The sequence below is a fragment of the Cyanistes caeruleus genome, chromosome Z (assembly GCF_971803275.1).
Source record: "Cyanistes caeruleus chromosome Z, bCyaCae1.hap1.1, whole genome shotgun sequence".
Taxonomy (NCBI): Eukaryota; Metazoa; Chordata; class Aves; order Passeriformes; family Paridae; genus Cyanistes; species Cyanistes caeruleus.
In genome coordinates, this window is record NC_141732.1 from 21,564,402 (window position 1) to 21,587,149 (window position 22,748).

General features: G+C 38.6%; 1 protein-coding gene across 2 annotated transcripts in view; it reads right to left on the bottom strand.

Moving 5' to 3' along the window:
• SMC5 (structural maintenance of chromosomes 5) overlaps positions 1–19,647 on the bottom strand; it is a 41,073-nt gene extending 21,426 nt beyond the window's left edge. For both annotated transcript variants that reach the window (XM_023944825.2, XM_023944826.2), the window contains exons 1-12: positions 19,504–19,647; positions 18,106–18,247; positions 16,990–17,042; positions 14,743–14,905; positions 12,678–12,812; positions 11,927–12,067; positions 10,579–10,740; positions 6,142–6,213; positions 5,059–5,314; positions 3,709–3,863; positions 1,077–1,190; positions 12–106 (exon numbers count right to left, since the gene is read on the bottom strand). In XM_023944825.2, the coding sequence (XP_023800593.1) occupies positions 12–106; positions 1,077–1,190; positions 3,709–3,863; positions 5,059–5,314; positions 6,142–6,213; positions 10,579–10,740; positions 11,927–12,067; positions 12,678–12,812; positions 14,743–14,905; positions 16,990–17,042; positions 18,106–18,247; positions 19,504–19,610 (1,595 nt within the window). In that variant the 5' untranslated portion in view covers positions 19,611–19,647. The remainder of the gene's footprint in view (positions 1–11; positions 107–1,076; positions 1,191–3,708; positions 3,864–5,058; positions 5,315–6,141; positions 6,214–10,578; positions 10,741–11,926; positions 12,068–12,677; positions 12,813–14,742; positions 14,906–16,989; positions 17,043–18,105; positions 18,248–19,503) is intronic.
• Positions 19,648–22,748: the final 3,101 nt, after the last annotated feature.

The following is a 22,748-nucleotide window of genomic DNA, read 5'->3' on the forward strand; positions in this document are numbered from 1 at the left end:
CAGATACATACTGTAATTCCTCAATAGGTCTTGAAGGTAAATTTTCAGCACATGATTCAGCAGGTGCACATACAGCATTCACTCTTAGTTTCTGATGATCACGCACCTATATTTAGATTATATTAGATTATTTGGTAAAGACCAGAAAAATTCACCATATAAAAATAAAATACTAATTACTGATTGACAGAGTCAGAATTATTTTCAACTGATGACCTCTGGAAGAATTCACAAATTCACTCTGACTCAGAAATAACCAAGCCCTCTAAAAGCAAACTCTATTAACATCTCTGAAAACACTATGTGCTACAGAAAATAAAAGCAATCAAAGAAATCCAGAGCTAAGTGTTCAGTCTAAAGAGCTAATCATGTAAGTGAACTGTCAGCTGAGGTGGTTAAAGTAGCCCTGAACTGAGTTACACAACCACACAAGCAAGATAAGCCCCCAGAATCTGAGGTATCACCAGTGCTGTTCAGGTATAAAGAAGTGATTAATTTCTGTGAAGAGCAGATGAGTCTTCAAAAATTGCAGGACAGTTTGTCACTAAATACACTGTTGTGTTGACTGTAGCTGGGAAATGTTGTGACAGTTTAATACCACATCTTCTGGTTTTTCCCTCCTGCATCATCTGCCTGGCTTTCAAAAGGAACAATCTTCTAACTGATTTGGGAGACAGCAGTATTATGAAATACAAGCATGATTTCATGCTTGGACCACTGCATGTCAAAAAAGATGCCCCCTGCCTCTTTAGTCAAAGGCTAATGGAAAATTTTGGTACTAAATTTGTAGATTTTCATTCTAGCCATTTTCTTATACACAGTATTTTCTACTTAAGTGATTATTGCCTTTCTGAGGAAAACAATCTAAAAAACCACATTTTCTTAATATTCCTGCATCCCTCCAGTTTTTCTAAACTTTAAGAAAACCTTAATTATGAAGAAAATCTTTGAGCACTTTGCATTATATACTTGTTATGAAATAGATATCTATCGTCATACAAATTTACTTGGTAAAACTCCCAAGTGCAGGGCTCCAACTTCAGTATAATAAAGTTTTAAAATTGGTGCCAACTTGCCTCCAGCAGAAATGTTTCCATATCTTCTTGACTCTCAAAAACAAAAGCCTTCATATCATTGGCCGAAATGTGATTTTCAATGTATTTTGCATGTCTACTGTCTTTCACATTGATCTAATAAAGAAAGGTAATGAGCAAGTGATTTAATACAATTCAACTTACCACGCCCAAAAAACATGTTAAAATAGTCAAGACAATAGCCACACCTACATTTAATGAAAACAAGAAAACTCTAAAAATAAATTTTCTTCCTTTATTGCAACCAATTATCTCGGGAAGAAACCTGTAATAAGTCACAGATCACTGTGCTTAATTTTTAGTCATCCATATCCTTTTCCAGCACTCCCAAAGTTACCACCATCTCTCACCATACCATCCCTCCATCTTCTGCTCCATCCTGACCTTACTACCGCAACTACCCCCATCTTATGTCTAACAGCACTGCTCCAGCACTGGTAAGGGTTTTTCAATTAGCAACAGAAAACACCACACTCCTCAAGCTGAGGTGTCTTTGAATTCCTAAGAAAAAAACCCCACATGCTTAAAATGGATGAAAATTTCCAAATCTGAATGAAATGTTAATGTTTGCATTTCTCAGTTAACTTTCACTAGTAATTCGAACATTATGTCACTATACGTGACACACAAAGGCCAAGTTACACAGAACTACAGCATTTAATAATCTCAAATTGGCCAAAGGCTGGGTACAATTAACAGCAATTTGAAAGCAGGAATTTTTAAATACACAATTTACATGATAGCAAAGTGTACTGGTTTTGGCCTAGGTAGAGTTAATTTTCTCCACAGTGGCTAGTCTGTGTTTTGGATTTGTGCTGAACAGAGGGTTCATAATACCAAGATGATTGATCACTTCTGAGCAGAGGTTACACAGAGTCAAGGCCCCTTCTGGCTCTTCATTCTGCCACAGTGGTAAGGTAGCGGTGCATGGAAGAGTGGGAGGAAACAGAGCCAGAACAGGTGACACAAACTGACCAAAGGGATGTTTCAGACCATCATGTCCATTATATAACTTGAGGGAAAGAAGGAAGCAGGTACATTTACAGTGATGGCTTCCCAAATGTCATAGTTTAGGAATGGTACTCTTCAATTCAGAAGGCACACTAAAACCATGCTACTGCTCGCTCCCCATGTTCCCTCCCTGCTTCCTGCTCCAGCAGGATGGTAATGAGAGCTAGAAGCCAAAAAGGTGAAAATCATGGGTTGACATAAGAATAATTTACTGGAAACAGCACTGAGATAAGAAAGCAACCAGTAACTACAACAATTTTAATAATAAAAGGTTTAAGATTAACAATTTACACTGAAAGCCCCCGACAAATACTATCTGCCTCTTCTCCACAGTGACTTTTCCCAGCCTGGAAAGGGATGCTGTTCTCAAAAGCAAGAGTCTCTTTCCCCCACTCCTAGCAATAAGGTGAGATAATAAGGAACAAATTAGGGTCTGGCCACATCCCACCAGCCACCCATGCCCTCAAGCATTACAAAAGTTTAACTATGTCCTTGGCCAAAACCAGGACACCAACTCACTGTTGCATGTGATGAGGCCCTGCTCTCCTAGAGATGGCTGAACACCTATCTGTGACTTAATTCCTTGTTTTGCTTTCCTCAAGTGTATGGTTTTTGCTTTTTCTATTAAATTCTCTTTATCTCATCCTGTGAATTGCCTAATCTTTTACTCTTCTAATTCTCTACCCAATTTTGCAGATGGGGCAGTGACTGAGCAGCTGTCTGGGGCTTGACTGATGGCTGGGGTTACACCTTGACACAGAGAAAACAAACCTACACATTAATTGATGTTACAGAGGTTAATGAGGCCTTAAGTAAAGATATTCTTATCGAAGCATTTATCAATTTATCTTGATGTGGTCTTTTAGGAAGAAATCAAAATTCTGGTAATAAGAAATACCTGTGATTCTATTCTAAATGAAAGCAATTTTGAGCAGTCCTAGTACACGTACAAAGCATAAATATTCTGATATTCTAATTTAAATTGTAGCAATACATTATTAAGTGTCAGTTTGCAATTCTGAAAAGAAGTGCAACTGAAGATCTTCATCCTCTTCACATTACATGGAGCATGTATTACAAGAGGAGGAATACACTAAAAATGTAATATCCTCTTTGAAAATTTAGCCCTGCTGTTCCTAGATAGTACTGCAGCTATGAAACCAAACCAAACCAAAAAACAAAACTAGCAATAGATTTCTGTCTCTTGATAGCCAGGTAGAGCAAACCAAAAAAACCACTCGGAGATCACAGAGAGAAGTAACCACAGATTAGCAGGCCGTGCTGTGAAGTGAGACACTCAGTTGGCAACTATTACTGCTTTGTAAGCAGCAACTAAGAACTAAAGTCTTAAGTAGTAAGATTGGATAATAACTGGTTGTGTCTTAGAGGAAACCTGCAACAGGCCTCTTCTTATGGAGGAAAGGAGCCATCCCACCTTACTCAATTACTACACTGCCTATGGAATTCTAATGATGAATATCCTGAATGTACTTGGCAGGACATTTCAGGATGTGTCTTAGAAGTCTTTCAGTCATTCTTGAAGCCTTGTGAGACATAAATAATTTGAACATTAACAGAGCGGTATGCAAGTAAATCATCTTACTTCAAGCATCATGGGTTCACAAACTTTTTTTTTAAACTTGTCTTTGTTGTTCCTTAGCCACATAAGTGCAGAGTGTGTGTCTCGGAATCTCATTTTAAGGTTCTCTTCCTTCATATGCATTATATTATTAAGTTGTCCAAGGCGATCAATTATTCCTGTAATTTAAGGTAGTTTCTTAAACAGAGTCCACAGCAAGAACACATTATAACCAACATTTTTTGATATCTACTGACTACACTCCTCCAAAACTAAGGTAACAACTAAATTTACTAACTAAATTTACTAACAAGTAAATTATAGGAACTAAGTTTCCATTTCCAGAATTGAGATGCTGCTACTTCTGAAGAAATCTGAAGAACTATAAAAGCTTAAAGCTTAAAATCTAAAATAGAATTAAAAACTTACCAAGGAATTACAAAATATGTAGGCACAGTAAAAATACAGGAATTTTGCCCTAAAAGTATGTTTTTTCAAGACTTGTTCTACCTTTGTACTATGCTTGTACTATGTTTGTAAAAACATCCTCAGAGGACAGAGACAGTAGGACTATTAATGTGAAATATCTGTGTTATTTCACGCTGGCAAAAGCCAAAATGTGTGACAATAGACTGCGCATTAAAGCATCTGCTATTCAGAAAAGACAGATCAAAACCCAAGAATTTTGTACTGTTCAAGGTAAAATATGTCTCCTTCCCCAGGTCACTTGGACTCTCTACCTCAGTTTCTTCTTGTTTCTATGGCAAGTTAAGCGCCAGACAGGTATGTACAAATAAGCAACATTCACTGAGGAATATGTATACAACACCCTCACCATCTGTCAAGCTTCAATTTTTTAATTTCGTTTCTTAGAAAGGACTGATTGTAAATCCCAAACAAATGTAAAGAAACTTCAGAATTAAGGTGAGCTAAAGTTTATCCAAGAAGGACAAATGCAGCATCAGCAGCCAATATACTGCATATAATATATGATGTAGCTAAAATACTGCCGCTAAAATACTGTTTTCTCCATCAGGTTTGGGATTGCTTTTCACAACCTGCTAACTACACACCCTCCTTTAAAACAAAAAAAAATCCCACCCCCCCCAAACCAGCAAAGAAGTCTCTTTACCCAGAGATCAGAAATACTGATTCTTTAAAGGATAGTTTTAGTTCAATTGTTACTTTTGAATCTTCCTGTTCAATTTTGAAAGTGGTTGTTACTTTTAATAAAACCAGTAACAAGAAAGAGGACTGCTATACATGTATTCCAACTATGAGGCTTGAAGTAAATAAACACCTTTTATTATTTCACTACAGCAGAACAGGCAGATTCATTAAAATAAATTCACCAAAAACCCTTAAGTTACTTACTTTTCTCTTCCCGCTCTTGGTTGCTTTTTTCTGCTCTTAGATCACTGACATCATTATCAATATTTGCCCTTTCTTCCTGTAAGCTTCTCAGCTCAGTATTAACAGCATCAATTTGTGGCTGAAGATTCTCACAGACTGCCATTGTATCCAGCTCAATCTGCCACTCCTCTATTATTTTTTGAGTTTGGTTTATTTTCTTCTGCCTGTTTGATTCTTCATCTTTTTTCATTCTGAATGCTTGATTAATTTCTTCAATCTAAAAATTTTGATTATTTCCAACAAGAAATTATTTTGATATATAGAACCTACAACATATACCTAGTATACCTGTGCAATTGCTATTAAATGCTGACATAACCATGCTGCCAAACCCGTAGAGTCTGCTACAGTTCCAGCAGCACTATGACACAGTTCCAATTGTACTATGGCAGTTGAAGAACATAAGCAAAAATACAATCAAACTTATAAATCAATTTTTTAATTTTCTTCATTTTCACAAAAGCAGAAACTTAAAAGTTAATAAATGGCTTAACAGTTACTTAGTATATCTGAAGCTTAGTCCATGATAAAGTAAAATCTATAGCCCAAACCCAACTTTGAAGTTTTGACACTGCAGCCTCATACATTTCATTTATACATTTCTTCACCAAGTGCTTAGATGAGACTGTTTCACATACTAGCAAGGACGTTTCTTTTACAAGCTGCAAGATGTATATCCTTAGAAACAAGAACCCCAGCCTCTCATCTAAAGGGCATGCTAAGTGCTGAGTAAATCACTAATGAGGCTGCAGCTTTTCAAGGAAAGCCTATCAAAAACAACCTGTGCGTATACATCTCTATCGAAATACACACACACTCTATTTTATTAGGCAGCTTATTTCATGCAGTATACACCTCTCTCTTAGTAATTCCTGTTTGACTGATTAGAGTTCTAAAGATATGTTGTGTACTGGAGGGAGTAAAGAGTGCAAGCACTTGCAGCATCTTCATAGAAATTTGAACATTAGCCACTGTGCTAACAGAAAAGCAGACAAAAAAACCCAAAAACAAACACCAAAAAATGTCAGACAGCAAGATTCTTACCTGTTTATCTTTCATCTCCAAAGCATCTTGTTTCTCTTTGCATTTCTGGGAAATATTTCTGATTTCAGCAGTCTGCATAAAGCAAAATATTTAAATTTACAGTCATAAATTCAGTTATATTTATAAAAAGTAGTCAGATTTTGAACAACATCTTGTATATGCACAACTAAGTATGTACTCTGCATTTTACTACTGACAAAGTCATACTTACCCATTTCTTTTTCTCAACTGTTTCTGTAGCATGTACAATTTCAGCAATTTGTGAAGACTGGTATAACCACATACGTACTGTACGGTTCACAACCATTCAGCTATGTCTGCAAATTCAGGCATGACATACAGAGGAAGTTCCTAATCTGAAGTTAAAATAACTACATCCTTGATTTCAATACAAATGTTACATTCAGGTCCCTAATTATAAAATATTCTTGCCTCTTTCTCCAAACCAACTTTGCAAAGAAAGGTGATACTGAAGAGTGAGCAAGGCTTAAACTCCTAGGCACAGGATGGCCAAATGAGGTTTTGTCCAAGCCATCCTACCTCTGAAACACAATGTGCTAGAGCTAGATCCTACACAACTAAGCTTGACAACTTGTTGGCTCATGTGTAGACATCCATGTCTTGGCTCCTTCTCTATCCTCAGCTTCTATAAAGTGGAAGAATAATGTGGGTTGGAAGGAACTTCTTGGCATCACCCAGTCCCATCCCTTCTCAGAGCATGCTTTATGGGGTTAAGCTGCCCAGGCACTCTCACAGCTGAGTTATGAACTCAGGGGACGTACACTATCCTTTCCCTGAAAACGGAATTCCTCCCTCCCTGAATCCTAAAGGCTGAAGCACCACAAAGAGAATGCTGGAACACTGCAGAAGGATGAAAGGACTAGAAGTACATTCCAGTGCAGACACAGAAACAAACACAGCATTCCCACTGGAAGAAACATCCTACATAGAGTTATACTGAAAACATTAAGATGCGTCAAAAATGGAGAAAATAAAACCATGCAGTATTTTCCCTACCACAACCTCAAAAAAGCACAAAAGGTTTAAGACTTACGCAGGAGGTTTACATAAAGCCAACACAGAAGAAATACATCTGGATCTTGCAGCTGACTGCTATTCTGTGATGCTTTTTCCAAAGAGCTCAGGGAGGCAGTCTGAAGAGGAACCTCTCAGCTAGGAAACTGATGTACAATGCTCACAAAACAATTCTGAAGGCTCTCAAGCGTAGTACACAAGTAAGGAACTGGAATTCTGTTTTTCATTTATCATTGTATATTCACTCATATGTTTATATATAGACCTACCTACAGAATAGGTGAACAACTAGAATTGTTTTTATTATTTTCATTGTACAACCACAGAAGACTGCTTTACACTATTAAATATTGCTAAAAAATTGCATTGCATAGTTAACTCTGTTCAAATGCCTTTAAAATACCTGAACAAACTGCTCTGAAAATACACCATTTCATCAAACTTTTTCTCCAAATGGTCAATTTCTTTTTTCCACATTCTACATGATACAATTCAAAATACCAATTGTTAGTAAAAGTTTTCAATCTAACCCAGAAATTGAAATGGTTTTAACAAAAAAAGACAGGAGAAAAAGTCATGTAATGTCTGAATATATTAATTAATGTGATTCCCAGATTTATTCCACTTTTCCTTGCTGTTAAGCTCCTTCCAGACAAAATTAAAACTCCATACTGGGCTTTTTGCTAACTAAGTTCAAGAAAGACAGAATGAAGATGTGATTATTTCTGCTCTCACATATATATCCTCATGTCAAGAAGCAGTCAGAATAACAGTCATTTGATAATTGATATAAGCCTGGAGCAAAAGGTCTGAAGAGAATTATACTCCTTACAGGTCTGTGTGTCCAGAATAGAGCAGAGTTAAAACACTAAACTGCTTTCCCTTAATGCCAAATTGAAACTGATCAACTCCTTCTTGATTACAGAATAATTACCTGTGAAACTCTTGCCAAATGCCTGCATTTGTACAAAGACAGAACTGCAAGTTACAAAAAATTCAAGGAGTCTATGAAAAGGTGAGGAACTAATGAAGATAAAGCAGCTTAAGCCATTCTAAGCTACTTAAGTCTTGCACTTCCACATCATGTCAGAACTATCTCCTGACAGTGCAACCAGCACTAATTCTCATTTCCAAGGACATTTCAACAGCCCAACTCTGAAAGCATGTGTGAGGGAGAAGGATTTCAGGACCTGAAAAAAAGTTACTGTCACAAAAAGTTCAAAAAGCAGCAGTACACCTCTCAGATCTTCTTAACTTGCCTGGTATCTTACAAATAGTTCATCCCATAACCACATATATAATATATATTCCCTTACATCTTTTTTCCGCAATTCTGGACTCTGAGTTCAAGACAAAATAATAATCATTCAAATTAGACCTGGACATATAATTTAACATCAGAAATAAAGGGTTTGGAAGTGTCTTACTATAATACTATATACAGAATAGTATCAGTTATAATTAAGATAGGAAACTGTAAAACATCACTGGAAAGCCATATCAGAGTAATTCAGTAAGTCTTCTATAAATTACTTATTTTAAATTTATCCTCTTCCTGTATTTTTGTCTCCTGAAATATTGTAGAACAAATGTACCTAATCCAATTTCCAGACATAAATTAAGCAACACTTCAGCATATGGTTAACCTTTTGAATATATGGTATATGAAAGCTTTACTAAAGAAGTTTAGATTGGAAAGAAAAAAAATTCTAATTCAAGTGTATAAATGAACCATCTTGTACATTCTCTCAGGTTTCCTTCCACTGTATTGTAGGAAGTGCCCATACTGAGCAAGCTCCCTGCAAGTTAAAACTGAAATGATCACTGTTTGTCCTAGGTTTCTCACAGAAACGAAGTACACCCTTTAATAAAAAAGGTTATATTAATTCAGCCCAATACTTCCACGAACAGTGGTACCAATGGTTACGTAGAACTCTTCCCTGTTTGAAAAAAAACACAGTAGCTTGATACAGGAGTAAAGCCTAACTGAGTAAGACCTAGCAGGGAAAACAAAGTTCAGCAATTCACAAGCAGGAAGGCATTGTTCCATTATGAACATTTCAAGCTTCCAGATGTTAACATTCCTCTAAGAAAGTACACATACCCTTAAACAACAAAAACCTTCAAAACAAAAAGCCCAACCACACCAAAAAAAGGTGGCTGCAGTACGCCTGCAACATTTTGGAACATTTCAGTATTTTGCCTCACAGCATAATAAACTCAGGGACAAAAAACCTAAATACTTTTACAGAGAACTTTCTTATGAGGTACTTGAGTATTATTGGGGTACTTGATACAGTTGGTGCAATGTTTATCGCAACAAAAACAACAGTGTTGTGAACAACAATCTGTAGGAGTGTTTTGTCTGGTCTTTCTGGTTTGGTTTTGGGTTTGTTTGTTACTTGGGGCAAGGGTGCATGTTTTGGCTTTTTTTTTTTTTAGAGGAAGCATATTATGAGCTTATTATGAGCTTACTAGCTCACAGTGTATTAAAGGCCACTTAAGTTTCAGACCTTCATTCTAAGAGATGAAGCAGTCAAGGCAGCAGTCCTCTACAGGTGTCACATGTCTCCACATCAACTCCTCTGAGCAGGTCACTTACCTTCAAACAGGACTCACTGCAGCAAACAAACATTCTCATGTGATCATTTAACTTTGGTTATCCACTGCAAATTTGTGCAGCTTTTGCACACAATGACTTCTGCAGTCTGAATATAAATAATAGTTAAAATCCTGCAGGGAATTATAGTCCTGTTATTTTTCATATGCAAATAATACTTTTTCCATAAACCCAGGAAAAACAGCTGTTCAAGAAACTTACATAAACTGTTACATATAGGTAGATTTACCATTAAATTAATTATTAATGCATAAAAATATTCACAACTGATTACTATCTGAGATTACTATCTAATTAAAAAATCAAGTCCGCCTTATGAAATTTTGTTGAATATTAGAGGAATGCTTTTAGGCCCGCAAAGTTGCAATTTATCTTAAATAAACCATGTTTTAAAAGGTAAGAGGAGCAAGCATACACAAAACCAAACTACAGAACAGATGAAAGCAGACATCTAATTCAATGGAAGTACCTAACTTGGGGAAACTATTAACATTATATCCCAGAAGATTTCTAATGTACAATGAGGAGAATTTTTAAGATTTGCTTTTACAAAACCAAGAGAAGACTGAAGAATTGCTACTGAAGGCTTACTAAGGAATGTATTCCCTGAACAGACATGGAAAAGGCACTGAGAACCAAAGGCAGAGGTACTTCAGGAAAATTTCTGCTGAAACATCATTATGGCACACTAGAAAAAAAGAGGTTATTACTTCACATTTTACAAAGCTGAACACAGAACACCTGAAGTACTACCTATGTTAAACAAGAACTTCAATACCTACATTATCTCTGGTTTTCATATCCAGATTCTTTAAATTTTCTTCAGCTTCTTGGATTTTTTTTTGCCATGGGGCATGCATTTCTTTCAGACACTTCAGTTCTTTCTTAATTTGGTTTCGGTTTTGTTTCACTTCTTCATGCTGTTCACGAACATTTTCATATTCCTGGGAGCAGTTGAAAGTAAAACAATAAAAAACTTCTACATTCTATTCCAGTTTATTTAACTGCTCATGAGTTTGAGAAAAAAAAATCTCTTTCAGAAACTAGTATTAGAGCAACCACATAAGTAATACTGTTACTAGTTCCAATGACCAGGAATTGCAGAGATCATTCCACCCAAAGTGAACAAGGACACATTATTAATACGTCCTAAATAATATAAAATTCAACTAGCAGAAGAAACAACCCATTTGTCTGCAACTACCTTGTCTCTAAGTACATCTGGGATTATGGAAAAATTCCTTACCACTCTCAATTCATAGTTTGAGACTACTTAGGTAAGAGTCTAAAAGCTAAGGAGTAAATAACCACAATCTCAGGAGAAAGAAAAGAAAAGGAAAGGAAAGGAGCTGGACAGATTGTCACAGCAAGTAACAGACACAACCACTGCTGAAGTAAACCAAGCAGACAGAGTGAAACACTTTCTGGAAACAAGAGCTCCACCACACATCACAAATACCAAAGCCATTGCTATCTAGGAAGTTTAACTGAAGATATATTCATGAGAGAAAACAGATGGTAAGCAGAATGGTGACCAAGAATCTCCACTCTGAGAAGGTGGGAATTTCTGTAGAGAATGTAGTTTAAGCTGAAGGAGTCATTGTAAGTGATTTTTGCGTGTATGTTATACTCTGGAGAGAAAAAATATTAAAAAAGGAAGGAAAAAAAAAGCCCCCCACCCCCAAAGAAACGTAAGACAACAATATGTTCCAGGACTGTGAAGGGTTCACAAAAAAAAAAATAAATAAGATATTCAGAGGACCAGAGAGAGGAATAGAGTCATGTATGCAGGGGGACAGAGGAACAGAATGTTATTTGACTTTGCATGCACTAAAGACTAAAGTCCCAAATTCAGAACACATGCCTAGCTAATTCCAAGCCTAGGAGTTTATTATTACAACAACAGTAATAAATAATTATAATGACAATGATAATAATAATAATATTGTTACATAAAGACCACCTGGAAGCTACAGAATTTCAAGACCTGGCCTATTTGAACTGAGCAACTGTAAAGATATTCAAATTATTCTGGTCACACTTCTTCTAAAGCAACTTTTGACCCACTTTTAATTTCACAGTCTTACAGAAAATGGGTTAAGTGAGAAAAACACTGGAAATTAAACTTACCACCCATGGCCTTTTCCTCTCAAGCATCTCTATTAAATCTACATGGCGCTTGCATTCATGGTATCTTTCAACATCTTGCTTGTACCGTTCAACCCTCTGTTTCATTTTCTCCAGTGAGGTGGTTTTTTCTCTGCACAAGTTCTGTAATATATATTTTCATGTTTTACAGTACCTAAATAGTTCTCAGAAAATAGTCTACATCTCGCTTGAACATTAAAGCAGAAATTTAACACTAAGGAGACAATTTAGTACAGCAGTAACTAGAGGGGAACCATCCAAAAGACAGACAAAAGACATCCAAAAACAGACAAACAAAGGATTAAAAGAATGGCTGTATGGCTAAGGACAGACATTGTTCCCAGAACACTGGTCCTTTTCCTTTCTGAAGTCTGTCTCTTCATTTTCAAGGAAGTGAGCAACACTAAAGCACAGGACCATGCTTTGTCATTAGCCAATAACTTATAAAAGACATAAAAGATCTGTCTAGGGAAGTTGTTGCCAGTCAAATGCCTAGAGAGAAGCAAGGAGTATTTGACAACAGACATGCCTCATCTTCTGGGTCTGGACCATTCACACACAAGCATGTGACTGAGTCAGAGTGAATGAGTTCTGAGAGAAGACAAGCATTACTTGGTAAAATCAACTTAGCACAGACTTTGTAAATAAATACCACTTTCTAATTCTGTAACATGTCAGGGTAAAATTTATTTCACTTTTCCTATATTCCTTGCTCTCTAAAGAGTGTATTTACCTCTAGTTCTCTTTCCTTTTCTCTGAAATTTTTCAGTTCACAATGAAACTGGTACATTTCCGGAGGACCAATGGATTTTTCAGTGGCTTCAAGCAACTCGGTCTTACTCAGTTTTGTAAATTCTCCAACTTTGTCCTACAAAATTTTTAAAAGTTACAAAAAATTATTAAAAATGTAAATAACTATATATTAAAATAAAAATTAGAATAACTACATTAATGGAGTTATATTAATAAATGTTATTTATATTATAAAATTATAGTTATTAATAATTAAGTATATAATCATATTATAGTTTAAATTATATAAAATAAAAATCATAATTAGAAATTAGCTGAAACAGTGCAATACAAGATTTATACACCGAAACATACTTCTCACAAACATCACCTGACATAAAAGTTCTATGCTAAATAACTCTGTCATAGTTAATGACCATCTCACGGAACAGCAACCAAACCTTCCAGAGCATTTGTTCTCAGGCTGCTGAAGCAACCTCGCAGTATAAATCTTTTGCAGTATAAATACTATTATTAACTCAGAAGTTAAGCCACATAGAAGTTATTACTAAAGCTGGCAGCCAAGGGTACTAGGAAGTATTGCTGCTGAAGGCAGAAGAAGAGCTCAAAACTGAGACTGACGCAAGAAATGTGCTTGCTGTTGATACACTGGGAGAACCAGAATAAACCAGAACTATCAACACTAATATTGATTGAACTGACACTTAAGTACTAAAGAGAAAAAGCTGTTTTAAATACAAAGTTACATTACCGGAGTATGCTGGAAGTTCCGAACAAATACTGTATACAAGTGAAAATGAACCATCAAACACCTGGCCTATTTTTGTTTCTGCAGTATTAGCTTTCTAAACTTTAATGCTCCTCTGCATGTCTTCTTGAACTCAACAATAACCCAATGGCTAGGCTCTGATAAGGTTTCTATTTACTACCATTCCTGACGCTCCATATGAACTGGGAAGGAACATGTCACAACTTTAAGGCAATGTGAAGCGACTTAAGTATGTACTGCCCAGGAATCCTTGTTGTGGTACATTGTTGTTCATTATATTTGATTCCACTACATTCTTTATTGTTAAGTTGTACCTCCTCTCCAACCCCGCCCCGCCCTCTATGTTAATACTTTGGTCTCAGTTGTGCCCTCCTACCCCAGTTGCCAATCCACCCTGATACCTGCCCCTTGTTCCCGAATGTTCCCTGTTCCCCCTCCCATTAAGTTGTCAATCCTCCCTTGTGTCAATCCCCACCTGGACCACCCCCTTTGGAATTCCCCTATTTCTCCAAGCCCCATTGGCCCATGTGCCCCACTCTCCTCCCCTTGTGTTCCCCATTGGTTTATGTATTGTGTAACCCTGCCTTGTGTTCTTCCTCTAAGTCTTCCCTATCGGTTTATTATTTGTACACTCCCTTTGTTCCTCCCACATATATAAATTGTTGTACCCCCTCTATCTTTTGTCTTTCTTCCCTGGAACCTTCAAGAGAATAAATCCCTTTTGGATGCCACATGGAAGACCTCTCCCTCATCCTTGCTCCTACCCTTGACGCTGGACAGCCAGTGCTGTAGAGCATCAGCCCTAAGCTGCCCTGCTTTCCAGGAGGGAATTCAAATACAGAAACTGCCAGCACTATTCTTTAATATTGTCTCTCCTTTAAGGCTTATTATCCATTAGGATAATTCTACTCTTACATAATTCAATCCCATACATCTTTAAGCCCTATGCCCAACAAACTTCTGACGCTACCAGAAAGGCCCTATTAGCAAGTGCTTGCTACTTGAAAACCAAGATAGGGAACATCAGCATTTCAAAGTCAACAGGTACAAAATTGACATTTCAAAGTCAACAGGTACAAAATTGTCCAATTAGAGAGCTTTAAAGGTCACACAGCTCCTCTTTTCACCATCACACCAGCATGGCCGCCTCATTCTTCTTATTCTTTGTGCTGTCCCACTGAGCTAGCTGAAATGCTGCTAACACTAAGCAGCAACAAAATCCTCTCAAAGCAAAGTACTCCATTTGCACCCACTATCTTTCAAAATTAATTCATACCTGAGGAAGAAACTGGCACAAATTGTCCACCTGGATGTTTAAGGCTGCAATCTGTTCTTCTACTGTTTTCAGGGTTGCTGGTTTTCTGTTGATAAACCACACTGATGCATTGCTCACCACATAAATCTCACGTGTGATAATAATATTGTCTGGTGACTTAAACCTGATTAATAGAAAGAAGTGTTTACACTTTCAAGAATATCTGAAAAATGTTACACTTTCAAAGATTACCAAAAGTATTATCAGAGTTTATAGGTAGCTAAATATTTAATCTAAGTTAACTGGACAATAACATCAGATTCTCATTTTCATGATACAGGAAACATACAGTACTTCAATGATGAATTAAACTCACATGAGAGACATTAAGAATATACGCAAATCTTAACTTACAAGTTACTTATATAAATGAGATGCTCATGCTGAATGCATGAAACACAAGTTGTTAAATATGTGGTTTTTAATTGTTAAAATTAAGTTTTAAAATTGGTGTGAAGGAGGCGCAGTACATCTCTAAATATTAGTGCACAAAAATACATCAGTAAGCTGTACATACTCCATTTGAGGAAAAAAAATAGCATACAATACAAAAAAATACTAATTTATTTTAATTTTCTTCTTTTAAAAAACACTAAAGACACACTAGTTTTCATTTAGTTTTCTAGTTCAATATGTATTTTAAAAAATTAAGTCTAGTTAAGATGCAGCAATAAAAATTATGTCAGACTCCTGGAATTGTGGTATACCATTTTAATTCAGTAATTGTCTAGTGCCTGTTAAGCACACTGCTAAGGATGGAGAATATAGGCTTGTAGAGTGACCATGTACCTCAGGACATTTAAGAACAGTGGTCAGTGCTGAAGTGAGTAAACATAAGCTGCCGGTGTTTGGACTAAGCACCAGAGGGATATGATCCTATTTCTTGATTACTGAATTATTACTTCCTGCATCACCTCATTTTAATTTATGAGACTTCTTCAAAATACTTCCAAAGCCATGCTCCTTTCATTAAATTAACATCTTTTTACTATAATAACTTGGGTTTAACCACATTTCAAGGACCAAATTCAACAAAAGTAATACACATCCACAGAACTTCATTTTTTACTTCCTACCAATGAAAGCAATCTTCTGCATCATTGGCCTCCTATCCCAGATGTTGCATTGAAATATTTTCTACCAATCAGACAAAGGACTCAACTACACTGCAACCATGACATGCTAAGTCTAATGAGCCATGAAATGCTGAATGTTCACACACTGCAAGATTCTTTCCAGACCTTCAAGTAACATCAGAATATATTTATTCAAAAACAACCACACCATCGACCCGAATGACATCCTATCTCCTGAACATATTGCCTGTCCAGTCTCTGATGAAGGTCTTACTTGATCACCCCCACAATAACAAAAATGGACAGGACTTTTTCCAAGACATGCTGTGGTATTTTTTTTTCCTCAATAAAATTTCCTCAAATATTTTTAGGGAATATGATCAGGGCGGCCAATTGTTATACAAAGTAACACAGACTATGAATCAATTGACTATCTCCATTTCTTGTTTCATTCAGGCTAAGGCTTATTAAAATCACCTGTGCCACAGCATCCACCAAAAAGGAAATGCGTAATATTGCCCTACACAGAAACTACTAATGGAATTTTACAGTCCAAATGATTTCCAGTTGCTCAGTTTTGCAACAGCTTTGCAACCTGCAAGTCTGCATTACACAGAATCAGTAAATTTTTTACTTCTTTTCTATTAGTATGGGATGTCTTCAGTGAGAATGCAAGCAAGCCCCTCCTACCACCAGTATTAGTATAAGAAAGTGAAGGTAGATCAGTCTGTTTTAAAACTTAGACTTTTGTCTTTTTTTTTCAATGAAAAGAATTTCAACCACCACATAGTGATGATAGTAATGGTAGTACTGACTAAATTTAAGCCATCCGAATCTTAAATGTAATCAAAAGCTAAACACACCATATAGAAATATCTTCATCTATGCATTTTTTGTACATCAAGACAGAAAGGTGAAATGCTTCAGAAAGTAGCCATCACTGCTTATTTCTTGTGTGACAATAATTTGAACTTTATATTCTTAAGTCTGGGGGAATTAAAAAAGGACAAATTAAAGCACCAGCTTAAAGACAGACCTCTGTACACCGATTTTTTTCTCTTACAACTTTGTGAATGACTGTATGGGGAAATAATCCATTAAAAGTGCACGAGGAAATAATTCTACTACTTACAGTTCAATTTCCACTACGCCTTTCATGCAACCTTGCTTCACAAAGAGACCGATCTACAAAATGAATTTACAAGTTGTTAATCCGAAATAAAATGTATTATCTTACAACAATACACGTTTGTATAATGGAGCTGCTGTAACAGCGTATTTTATTGAAAACTTACAATTAAAAGCAAAATAAAGCACTAACTAAAAATAAAGGAAGACACTACTATCTTCCAGCAGCAGCATTAGAACTCCACAACTTCTGATCAACTTCAGCCTCCTGATAACTGATTATAATAGCAGATCCAAAGGAAGAAGTTCTCTTGAATTTGGGGAACAAAGACAAGTGAAAAGGCACTGCTGAATATCTGTACTAGAACTGCCAGTTCTAATAGTATGAAAATAAATCACAAATAGTATAGAGAAATATCAACACATAGTACTGCCATGCAGTCAATTCCCCCATTCACATTTGCTTAAGACTGACCAGCTACAAGAGAATATGTACAAACATTTAGGCACCCAGATTCATTGTTCCAAACCTACTCAGAGAAATTGTTTTCAATGAAAATATCCAAGAAAGCAAGTGTAAAAATTTTAAAATTTCAGAATATAAACTTCCTACTACACCAGCAATGCATGTTATCTTGACAGTAAAAAGTGAAAGTAGAGCAATCCAAATTCCACTTAAATCAAAGACCAGTGCCTCCATGCTTTCAGCTGAATTTTCAGGACACAATAGGAGTACATTATTACTAAATGTACTATGTATTTTGGAATTTATTTTAGACTTTGCCTGTTTCTCCTTTAGTTGCTACCTCTTATCAAATGTTTAGGCCATTAAGTGGCATTTTTCTACCCCACTATGGATGCTTAGCTATCTTCAAATAAAACATCTAGTCCACTCAGGTTGCACTACAATTTAGGTATTTCCATTTCATAATTTATACAAGACAGCAAGCAGTTAATTAAAACAACCCCCCTTTGTCTCTAGACCAGGTTTACTCTTCAATTCAGACGCATTACTTTTTATAAAAGTAAAGCAAATCAAGCCTTTCCCCCTATCCTCTGCTGAACAGCACTCTAAATGAAATTCAGCTTAATTATGAAAACCATAAAAGCTCATAATTACCTTATCAGCTCGCCCTAGGAAAGAAGGTTTTCCAGCCAGTCCCAGGCAGATGGCACAAACAATGCTTGACTTGCCGGTGCCATTAGCACCTAGAACCACATTCAGGTTGGGCCCTGGATGTACTTCACAGAGTGTGTACGTTCTGGAAAACACAGCACGTTTCTCAACTTTAAAACACTGTATTACCTTTAAAAAAAGGAACGTGCTTAGAAACATTTCATGATTCTATTAAACAGATATAATTACCTCATCTAGACTCAATTGTGAAAGACTGTTTTGTAAGAAAGTCTCAAGAGTGAAAACTAACATTTCACTGAAACACCATGAAATACATTCCTACCAACCAGAGTACTCACTAGAACTTTTTTTCAATCAGCGACTATGAAGAATGAAATCCAGCAATATGATGATAGCTTTTTAATTGAACTTAGTAGGGTATCATTTTGTCTTATGCATCAAAAAGAAGACAGAAAACTGATAATGTAGTAGCTTTCTTGAGTTACCGTATCAGCCCATCCCTAGTGTTTGCTTTTTTTTCTAACTGCATTAGACATCTTTTATCATGTGCATCCAGCATGCTTACTGCAATAAAAACTATGGGAAGCGACCAAATCCACCCATGCAAATTCATACCAACTTAACACCCTAAATTTATACAGAATCCTTTGATGCTCTATTTCTGCACTGTGCCAAACACGGAGAGCTGAAACACTACCACCAAAAGAGTAGTACAAAACAGTTAATGACTACACAATACTATAAACTATGTACTTGTGGAAGAGACGGTATCTGAACCCTCAGTAATAATTTAAACTACCGTCTCTGAAGATTCAACTAACATCTCACACGTGACCCATGCACTACCCTACTGAAGGTTTTCATGGCTAGCATGGAGACGTAAGAAAATGGCCCGACAACTTCTGCTGGTAACCACAATACATCCAAAAATAGTGTTATTCACAGTACACCGCAGCTGGAAAAAACACGTGCAAAGACTACACTTATCCTAATGAGTCTCAAGGCCTATCCCCACTGCCCCTCGAACATCTTCTGTACTCTTCCCTGCCCCACTGCTTGGCAGCACACAGAGGCTGCACGGCCGACAGGAGCCATCACCTATGGGGAAGGTTGGCCGGCACCGGGGAACGCGCCCTCAGGGAAGTGACACTGCGCTAACAACCCTGGGCACTCGTAACCCACACAGCGGCGTCTCCCAGCTCCCCACTCCGAGCAAGACACCACCTTACAGGGAACACCGCTTCCCGCACTCCCTCCTCCAGCCCACGCAGCCCCCGGTACCCGCGCCACCCCGCTCCGCTGCTTCGGCCCTTCTGCGGCGGGGCGGAAGGGACAGGCCGCAGCCGCTCCAGGGAAGAGAAATGCCCCCCGCTTACTCACAGAAAGTTCTCCATGAAGATCCTGACGATGGAGCCCAGAACGTACTGGGACTCACCAGACTTCACAACCTTCCCAACAGCTTTCCCCTTCTCCCGAGCCGCCGCCATCTTCCTCCCAGCCCCCTCACCCCCCGTCTCCCCTGCGGCCGGGCCCGCGCCGCGCGCTCGCTGCCCGGGGGGCGGGACTGAGCCGCCCTGAAACTTCTCATTGGCGTGAAGCGCGCGGCGCCGGCGCCCATTGGCTGGTGGGGCGGGGCAGGGTGGGGCGTTGCGGCTGTTGTTGCTGAGGCAGCCGCGGCGGCAGCGCCATGCATGGCGCCGGGCCGGGTTGGGCTGTTAGCGCTGCCCGCGCGTTCCGCTGCCCGCGCGTTCCATTTACCAATGCATTTCCTGCGTACGGTTACAACATTATGAGCAGCTGGGCGTGTTCAGTTTGGGGAAGATTGGGAGGGAATCTCATTAGTGCATACAGCTATTTCAAAGGAGGTTGCCAAGTAGATAGTGCTAAGCTCTTCAGTGTGCCCTGCGACAGGACGAGGAGCAATGGGCACAAACTAAAACTCAAGAAGTTCTTCCTCAATATCGGAAGAACTTCTTTACATTGAGGGTGGCAGAGCACCGTACCAGCCTTCCCCTGGAGGTTTTGAAGTCTCCCTATCTGGAGGCATTCAAACCCCACCTAGACACATTCCTGTGTCACTGGCTGTAAGTGACCCTGCCTTGGCAGGGTGGGTTGGAATAGATCATCTCCAGAGCTTCCTTCCCGCCCTAACAATTCTGTAATTCCATGATTCAGGCTAATGGTTCAGGTAAATAACATTCCAAGACAGCCTGTCAGACAGCAGGAGCTAGTTTGGCAGCAGAAGTTCCCGGGTGTTTCTGGTAAGCTCAAGGGTGAGCCCAGGAGCCATGAATCAAGGCTAAGGCCTAAGGAGAATTCCAGAGTGGCCCAGACTGAGGAGTGTGACAGGGGAATATACCACAATAGACAGCTCATCTTTTCTTTCAGGTGGGATGAGAGTCAGGCTTTCTCTTTCTCAAAACGTGAGGGGTAGAACAGGACTCAGTGTGTCTGTCACATTGCAGAGGTGTGCTCCCTCCAGCCTTTGGGTCCAGCAGTGGGTGTTTCCTGAGTGAGGGCAGTCACGGTGGCAAGTGTGCTGCTCACATCCAGGTGGATAAAACGCCAGGTCTTTTAGTGCTTGTCTTGAGCTGTCTTTGTGAATCTGCATGACTGTAAAGATAAGTTTATATTAGGTTTATTTTGGTGTGACACCATAGTCAGAATACCTATGAAAACAGAGTAACAGTGACATTTTGTAACAGTTGTCATTCTGGATTTCTATAGGTGTAAATGAGATCTGAATTTGCATTTGTTTGGAAATGAATAAGGATGATGACAAAATGAAAACTAATGGGACAATATTTAAAGAATAAAAACAACATTAAACATGAGGACAGTGTTAAACAGGAGGTCAATAAAAGAGCTTTCCACTGATCTCAGGACAAGCCGAGTTCCAGTCCAGCACAAAGCTACATTTACAGCAATCAAATATAAACCCATTACCGCTTGGGGGATTATAGCTTGAAAATCTGTATTTTTGAGGTTTTTTTCATTTCAATTTTACATATTGTGACACAATTGGGATCAAAGCAATTACTTGTAAGTACCTCACTAGCTTTTTAAGAAATTTTCAGGCATTAAACAGGCTTGGTACGGCAAGTCAGAACTGTTCTTTGTCCTACTGTGGTTCTGATACAGCTACTGCAGTAGTGAAGAAAAGAAAAAAATAGTGAATAAATATGGATCCAGGACAGAAATTAGTTGCAAGAAGATTTGGACAGAGCTGACAGAGTATTTTTTTATCTCACCATAAAACTGAATTTTGCCAGTGGAGAAACCTTAATGCACTATACCCAGTTTTCAAATGTTTTGTAGACATTCTTCCACTACTCTCGAATTTCCTAGTCTATAAACTGATATCTATCAGACACTGAGGTAAATGAAAGCCACCTTTCAAATTTTCCCTCTATGCTTTAATTCCTGCAGCAAAAATTATTGGAAAGGTGATGTTCCCTACTTGAAGAAGAACTTAGGTGGCTTTTTGATGGTTCCCCCCACCCTTTTTTTTTTTTTTTTTTTTTTTTTTTTTAGCAGTGAGGTCGCTAGAAATCACTTAGTGGAGAGCAGGTTTAGAGTCCTTCACTTCGGTTTTTATTCTATCAGTCTAAATCTGATTATTTTGATGGAATGAGGCAGAGTTGCATAAATTTTTAGAGATAGGAGCATAACAGTTGTACTTCATGCTTCGTTTCACTTACATACCGAGAACCACCAAGCCTGATTATTTTACCTGCTTCATCTTCACTTGTTTTCTGCTTAGATAATTTGAGCTGAATATTGATACCAAAGCATACACTTTACAGACGTTGGGAGTCGGGTTTCTTTCTTTTGTACTTACAGATTCTTTTCCCATAACTTGCTAGGAAACTAACTATTGTGTACTTAGGGGTTCTTAAGAACACCAAAAGAGTGGCCAAACTCAGGGGAGAGGGGAGGCGATACCTGGAGATTTGAACAGGAAAAAAGACAGGGGTAGGGAAGCTGCTAGAGCTCTCGCTTTGGGTTTTGGAGGAGGACAGGTGGGCTGTTGCCTAATGCCAGAAGGATTCACTGTCACCACCGTAGCCCAGTCTGGTACTGTCTCGCCCCTTTCTGCCCTGCTGGAAACTGGGCTGTTGCTATTCCACCCCCGTTGCTCTTCGGCGCTGCTCCGAGCTTTCGCTGCACTGTGGCCCCCGCCTCCTGCTTGCCCAGACATCCCGCGGTTCCAGCCACAGCTCCGGAGCTTCTGATACATCTTGCTACCACCGCGGGATTTTTACTCATTCCTGCCGGCCCTGCTTGTTGCTTCCGTACGTGCTGCCGAGCAGCGGGCCCGGCTGCCCCGGGCTTTGTGCAGCAAAGCCTCTCTCCCATCCCTTCCCGTCGGGGCCGAGCCGCCATTACCGCGTGCGGCCCCAGCTCGCGGCACAGCGCCCCCTGCCGGCGCGGCGGAACCCCGGCCCCGCCCACCGGAAGCAGCAGCGCCCCCTGGCGGCCGTGCCCGGATCTGCAGCAAGGGGATTGCGCCCGCGGGCTCCGTTCGGTGTGAGTGCCAGAGCTGCTGCTGTTTGTTTTGTTACACACGCCAGTAAAGAACTGCTATTCCTAGTCTCACATCATTGCCTGAGAGCCCCTTAATT